Source organism: Corticium candelabrum, chromosome 10, assembly GCF_963422355.1.
Source record: "Corticium candelabrum chromosome 10, ooCorCand1.1, whole genome shotgun sequence".
NCBI lineage: Eukaryota > Metazoa > Porifera > Homoscleromorpha > Homosclerophorida > Plakinidae > Corticium > Corticium candelabrum.
The window spans coordinates 8,242,770-8,250,269 of record NC_085094.1 but is presented as its reverse complement, the minus strand read 5'-3'; the positions used below and the strand labels follow the sequence as shown (position 1 = coordinate 8,250,269).

General features: G+C 32.9%; 3 protein-coding genes across 4 annotated transcripts in view; 2 read left to right on the top strand and 1 right to left on the bottom strand.

The window, feature by feature from the left end:
- Positions 1 to 587, bottom strand: part of LOC134186243 (acyl-CoA Delta12-desaturase-like) — a 1,209-nt gene extending 622 nt beyond the window's left edge. The window contains exon 1 of the mRNA XM_062654157.1: positions 1 to 587. This exon is cut by the window's left edge and continues 622 nt beyond it. Coding sequence (XP_062510141.1) covers positions 1 to 480 — 480 coding nt within the window. The 5' untranslated portion in view covers positions 481 to 587.
- LOC134186242 (acyl-CoA desaturase-like) lies at positions 483 to 5,229 on the top strand. Of its 2 annotated transcripts, none has more exons than XM_062654156.1 (2): positions 483 to 512; positions 4,057 to 5,229. In XM_062654156.1, exon 2 carries the CDS (start codon positions 4,124 to 4,126, stop codon positions 5,051 to 5,053), a length of 930 nt encoding a protein of 309 aa, XP_062510140.1. In that variant the 5' UTR covers positions 483 to 512; positions 4,057 to 4,123; the 3' UTR covers positions 5,054 to 5,229. The 2 variants fall into 2 exon arrangements, with proteins under 2 accessions (XP_062510140.1, XP_062510139.1); XM_062654155.1 differs by lacking the exon at positions 483 to 512 and adding an exon at positions 622 to 796.
- Positions 5,230 to 6,122: 893 nt separating this feature from the next.
- Positions 6,123 to 7,242, top strand: LOC134185786 (vacuolar protein sorting-associated protein 72 homolog). Its single transcript, XM_062653664.1, has one exon. It carries the CDS (start codon positions 6,123 to 6,125, stop codon positions 7,083 to 7,085), a length of 963 nt encoding a protein of 320 aa, XP_062509648.1. The 3' UTR covers positions 7,086 to 7,242.
- Positions 7,243 to 7,500: the final 258 nt, after the last annotated feature.

Genomic DNA, 7,500 nt, shown 5'->3' with positions numbered 1-7,500 from the left:
CAGATCCGACATATCAATAGTGCGGCCCTTTTTTATCACATCCGGGTGCTTGCGACACACCACCCACCCCATGTGGGAGAAAAAGAACCCCCTCCTCGCGTTGTACGGATCCGCGTTCGTATCCGAGAACTTGTGATGCGTTCGATGATCCCGACTCCACTCGTATATATGCGTCTGCATTGCACTGCAGTTACAAATCATGAGGAAAAGTCTCAATCCGAATGACGCGCTGTACGAGCGGTGAGACCACAGACGGTGCACGCCGGCGGTGATGCCGAGACCAGCAAGCCAATAAGGTGGAAAGAAAAAGAGGAACGTGTAGAAATAAATGCGACCACTGAGCAGCAGGTAGAATCCGTAGAAAGCTGCCAAATGCAGGAGGCTCACTGTAATCACATTTCCCCATGCTAATCGCACCGGCACGTCCATCTCTTTCACTTTAGTATCGTTTTCAGCGCTTGCTGTGTCGTGTAGAGACATGATGAGAGAAGAATGACAAGAATTGCTTTACGGTGAGTGAACGGCGGTACCGAGTGGTTTGTTTGACTGAGAGCAAAGGTCAACTGTTTGCCTATCTTGCACGCTTGCACGTGATTGGGTTGTGGTGTTGTAAGTCATGTGCCCGCCCGCGCCTCATTTCTCTCACGAGACAGAAAATTAGGTGGCGTGATGCTCTAGGATAGACGGTGACATCATTCGTAAAACACCCGCAGATGCATTCGTCTTCTGCGTGTACACTGTACATTACTAGAAACTTGGACTGGTTCCAGACGCTTTCCCGTATGTCCTACTGCAGGTAAAAGTGTACGTGATATGTCTTCGAAGGTCAAAAGTAGGAGGATCGAGCGGGAAACGATATTGCGGGCTGTGCCCGTTTTGATCATTCCAATTTTTTGCATTTCAATGCTGTTAAAAATTGCAAATGTCTTAAATATTTTAATTAACTTAATTAATTAATTAATTAATGTACATTGAATTTGTTACAAACCTTAGGTAAAGCAAAAATTTGCAATTTTGATTGAGTAGTGATTCTATTGTTTGCTAGGGACGTTGTTCAACTGTTGGAAATGTATCTTATTGTCAATTGTTAGATTTCATTGTTTACACATATTGAAAATTGCAACAGTGGCAGTGATACTGTACCATTTGATCATTATCATTTTATAACCTAACTAAAAACATCCTGGCCAACATATAAAGTGAGAAATTTGCCGACACCGTCCCAATGTACTCTAGCTACCAGCTGTAGGTGCTAATTGTACTAATAAAGTTTGATGAGCAATCACCGATAATTGCCCACGTCGTTTCCAGGGTACGTAGTCTATCTAGCAAGAACACCGACCGTTATTGTCAGGTACGTCTAGCCTTCTGGCTTTAGAGGCAATTGTTTGTTTGGTAAATTCATAAATTGGTCTTACGTTACTTTCTTTGCTCTACCCTAGAGCTGCATGGTTATGAACGGCGTGTCTGAAGACATCCTAAGACAACTACAATTAGCACCTGTACTTATGCTACATCTGTAGTGTGCAAAAGTTCAGGCAAAGGCGGCAGCGGCAAATTTTCTCACTCCACAGTTGCAATTTTCAATTTTTGTAAACATTAAAATGTAACAATTGGCAATAAGATAGATTTCCAACAGTTGAACAACGTCCTTATCAAACAATAGAATCACTGCTCAACTTTTTGCCTTATGGTTTGCAAAAAAATCAAATGTACTAAAATTTCTTTATTTCTTTATTAATAATTTATTGATTTATTACTAATTAATTTATTTATTACTAATTTATTATTTCAACTTTTTATTTATTTATCTCTTTATTATTTATTTATTTATTTATTTACTATATCTATTTATTATTTATTTATTTATTTATTTACTTTATTTACTTATTTATTTACTTTATTTACTTATTTATTTACTATATTTATTTATTTATTTACTGTATTTACTATTTATTTATTTATTATTTATTATTTATTTATTTGTTTATTTATTTATTATTTATTTTTTATTTATTTATTTGTTTATTTATTTGTTTATTATTTATTATTTATTGTTTATTTATTATTTATTTATTTGTTTATTTATTTATTTGTTTATTTATTTATTTACATATTTATTTATTTATTTACTTTATCTATTTATTTATTTATTTATTTACTTATTTACTGTATTTATTATTTATTTATTTTTTATTTATTTATTTATTATTTATTTATTATTTATTTATTTGTTTGTTTGTTTATTTATTTATCTATTTATTTACTTTATTTATTTATTATTTATTTATTTATTTACTTTATTTATTTATTATTTATTATTTATTTATTTACTTTATTTATTTACTTTATTTATTTACTTTATTTATTTTATTATTTATTTATTTACTGTATTCATTATTTATTTATTTTTTATTTATTTATTTATTATTTATTATTTATTTATTTATTATTTATTATTTATTTATTTATTTATTTACTTATTTACTGTATTTATTTATTTATTATTTATTTATTATTTATTTATTTATTTGTTTATATATTTATCTATTTATTTATCTATTTATTTGTCTATGTATTTACTTTATTCATTTATTTATTATTTATTTATTTACTTTATTTATTTTATTATTTATTTATATATTTGCTATTTATTTATTTATTTATTTATTATTATTATTATTTACTTATTATTTATTTATTTATTTGTTTATTTATTTATTATTTATTTATTATTTATTTATTATTTATCTATTTATTTATCTATTTATTTATCTATTTATTTACTTTATTTATTTATTTATTTATCTATTTATTTACTTTATTTATTTATTTATTTATCTATTTATTTATTTATTTATTTATTTATATATTTATTATTTATTTATTTACTTTATTTATTTATTTATTATTTATTTATTTTATTTATTTATTTATTATTTATTTACTTATTTACTTTATTTATTTATTTATTTATTTATCTATTTATTTACTTTATTTATTTATTTATTATTTATTTATTTACTTTATTTATTTATTTATTATTTATTTATTATTTATTTATTTATTTATTTACTTTATTTATTTACTTTATTTATTTATTTATTTATTTATTTATTTATTTATCTATTTATTTACTTTATTTATTTATTTATTATTTATTTATTTACTTTATTTATTTATTATTTATTTATTTACTTTATTTATTTATTTATCTATTTCTTTATCTATGTATTTACTTTATTTATTTATTTATTTATTTATTATTTATTTATTTATTTACTTTATTTATTTATTTACTTTATTTATTTATTTACTTTTATTTATTTGCTATTTATTTATTTATTTATTTATTTATTATTACAGGATTAGTCATTCGTTTTTACTGTAGGTTGAGTGTTAGAGATTTTACTAATAGTATTTCATGTTCTAAACATCCTTTACGTACATGTGAACATACAGGAATTAGATAAATATATTTATACACAAAATATTATATTGTCAATTACAAACAACAAAACCAGCCACTCTAATTGCACTTTTTATTAACTATTTTTTAACTTCCATAATTTTTAACAAAAATTCAAATGTTAGATTGTCATATTTTGAGTTGCAGTTGAAAGAACATTTATTGGATGTTGTTTGCCCCACAATTCTAATAATTTATTAACCACTTACAGCGTTTAATTAATCTTATAAAGATTAGCACAAAATAGTTTCCTTCTTTCCCTTTGCAATTTCTTACATCATTACTATTAATTTACATGCCTTATTTGCAACTGATTATTTACAGTGTACGTGACCAATACAATACAATGCAATACAAAAGTCTCACGTAGCCAGCCCCGCCCCTATTCTATTTTTGGCAGACAATACCATACAATACAATGCAATACAATGCAATATACTACACTACAATACAATACACTACAGTACAAATCAGGCACTACACAAATAAACAATAAACAATACACAAATGCGGTTTTTTGTACACACCCCAAGTACCTCCCTTAGGGTGGAGTCTAATGTAGTCTCTACATCTTTTGCACGTGTTAGCCACGTGATAGCAACACTTCAACGGAACTTGACGGTGTGATCAGGTTGTTCCTTCTCTACATCAGCCATGACCGTTCAAGAGCGTCCAGCCGCACCCGAAGAGTCAGCCAAGAGAGACGAGAGCGCAGCAACGCAACTGGTTTGGAAGAATGTTGCGATTCTCTCTTTCATTCATCTCTCAGCTTTCTACGGTCTCTACTTACTTCTCACTCGCAAGTGTATGCTCTGGACGGCCATCTACCTGTGGGTGCCCTACACTATTGCCGGACTCGGGATTACCGCGGGTGTGCACCGCTTGTGGTCTCACCGCGCCTACAAAGCGTCGTTTGGCTTGCGTGTTTTTCTCATGATTGCTAATTGTATGGCAATGCAGACGAGCATCTACGAGTGGAGTAGAGATCATCGTACGCATCATAAGTTTTCGGACACGAACGCCGATCCGTACAACTCCCAGCGAGGATTTTGGTTCTCGCATATGGGATGGGTGGTGCGTCGTAAACACCCGGATGTGGTCAGAAAGGGACGTGGTGTGGATACGTCCGATCTGGAAGCTGATTGCGTCGTGACTTTTCAGAGGAAATACTATGTTGTTTTGGCTCTGTTTTTTGGTATGTTTGTTCCTAGTGTCATTCCTTTGCTTTGGAATGAATCGTTGGCTTATTCGTTTCTCATCACGATGTTTCGTTATGCTGCAAGTCTTCACCAGACGTGGTTGGTTAATAGTGCTGCTCACATGTTTGGTTATCGACCATATGACAAGAACATCAGACCAAGGGAAAATGTGTTTGTCAGTTGGGTGACGATCGGCGAGGGATTTCACAACTACCATCACACTTTCCCACAGGATTATCGTGCCAGCGAATATGGATTCTCTCTTCTCAGTTTTACCACAATGTTTATTGATTGTTGCTCGTGGCTGGGATTGGCTACCGCATGCAAACCGGCTAGAAAAGAGATGATTAAACAAAGACGAATGCGCACAGGCGAACATGACTAAATGAATGAACATGACTAAATGAATGAACATGACTAAATGAATGTGACAGATTTGGAGTGTTCCATATGCAAACAGTTGCAACGGCATGAGTGTCATTTGAAGTTGTGGTTCTGATTGTATTGTGAGTTTACGTTGAGACACTACAGTATATAATTATTATGTCTCTTATGTCATGATGTTCTTATGTGCCTCACTGGTATGATTCACTATAGTAGCACAATGAAAGAGAGACAACAAATTATTCGCATTATACACAACGACTCTTATGGTGCACTTATATTAATAACTTGTAAACTTGTGTACTGTTTGTTACAAGTTATACTACTGTAGTATATATATATATATATATATATATATATATATATATATATATATATATATTCTGAGTTTTTAATGCCCGGATATTGTACAGGCTTTACCAGTATAGTTTCTTAGATGCAAGAAAAAATGACAAATCTATTGTAAAGGTTTACATCGTCACGGAGCACAAGTAGACAAGTTTACCAAGCATTCAATGACCATTTTCCGTGCCGGATTCCACGTAATTACAAACATGAGCCTATCGGCATGCTCGCCGACATCTACATGTTCTAGAAACTGCGAACGTGTCTAAATGTACCTGAGCAATGAGTTCGCTGAGTTTCGCTTTGGTTCGTTGCCGTTTGGCGCCTGTAATCAGACCATTGTTACACATCCTGTCTAGGGTAACGCCTCCCCGATCGACTTCCGTAGGTGCGAAAAATGCCTCTAGAACAACGAAAAAGTGGGCTATCACTTCAACAACACAATTCAATCTACTTTGTCTTGCGACTTGGTGTTCTCTCAACGCACCACTAGCGACTCCACAAACAGCTACCGAGAGCATGACTCACATCTAAGGGTTGGAATAGAAGCAACTGCGCATGCCCTCTCTTGTTCAGAACTGATGTGTAAGTAAACAATAAATAGTATAAATCTAATTATTGTTAGTACACTGTATTAACAAAATATTTAATATTGTCTCAATTATCAAATTATAGCAACAAGCAAATGGCCTGGCTACGCAAGGCACGTAAATATCAATGAAATCATGGCGGCATCTCGAGATCAGCGCAAGACAGCTGGAAATCGACTTTCTAGTCTTCTGAAAGATGAAACAGAGGAAGAATTTTACAAAACAGCATGGGGAGGATTCGATGAGGAAGCAGAAGATAGAGAATACGAGGAGGAAGTGAGTGGTTCAGATGACGTTGATTCAGACTTTGATAATCCAGAGAATGAAGTGGACGACCCGGTCAGCGATGACGCAGATGAAGAAAAGAGACGCAAGAAAAAAGTCGTGTTGCTTGGTCAAAAGAAACCAAAAATTAAATTATCAGAGAAAAAGCCAAAGATACTAAGAAGGAAAGTCCCGGATGAGAGAAAAGGGGATCGAAGAAAATCAACTCGTGTTGCAGTGGTACAAAACTCGAGGGCTCTGAAAGCGCGTTTGGCTGAAGAAGAGAGACGAAGGAAGTCGAGACGGCCAAGGAAACGACAAATGATGAGGAAAATCACTCAAGAGGAAATGCTGGAAGAAGCAAAGATAACAGAAATGGAAAATTTGGATTCACTTAACGTTTACATCCAACTGGAAGAGGAAAAGAAGAAAATGAGAACGATCAAGAAACCCGTCATCACCGGCCCCATCATACGTTTTCAGTCACTTACAATGGTCGATGTTGAATCCAATGACGAAACCGGAAAGAAATTGTGTTCAAGGAATTTTTTGACATTTCCGGATAAAAGTGAGTTTTCTGGAGGATACCTTTTCTCTAAGCCTCGTTTGTCTGCACCCAAGAAGTCGTACTGTATCGTGACTGGATTACTCGCTCGTTACAAAGATCCCCTCACAAACTACCCGTATGCAAACGCACAAGCTTTTCGAATTCTTAGACAACATCATTCACGAGGGACACTGCCCGTTCTCGTGACCGGCAAAGATCAGCTCAGAAATCTTACTACAGCAGTCAAGCAGCACCACCAACAGATATCTCATGTGACAACAACGTAGAGTACGAAACAAATAGTAAAACTTTTGTCTCATATTTGGATAATTAATATACCAAATGAATCAATTATTTAGACTATTAGTCTAAGGTTGAGGACGCATTGATTGGTCTGTCTGAGAGTTGTGATACACTGCCAGTTTGGGAGCACAATTGGATCAAAAAATAATATCCATTTATTTTATCAAAAATGTGCCCCAAACACTAAGGCAAAATGCATCACGTGATTGCAACCTAATATGACTTCACTGGCAGCGCAAATACAGTTCTAAGTGTGTTCTGTACTCCAAGGCAATATTTTATGTAAATTATCACAAATATGTAGCCCTATGTACAACGGGTACTGATAGTATGAATATTTAAACGAAAAAACCTAGCAAATCATTTGACGTCAGTGAGTATGCATTAAGTCACGTGACT

What these genes read in the sequence shown, in the direction of transcription:
- LOC134185786 (XM_062653664.1), top strand. Translation starts at nt 6,123, where the DNA reads ATGGCGGCATCTCGAGATCAGCGCAAGACAGCTGGAAATCGACTTTCT.
- LOC134186242 (XM_062654156.1), top strand. Translation starts at nt 4,124, where the DNA reads ATGACCGTTCAAGAGCGTCCAGCCGCACCCGAAGAGTCAGCCAAGAGA.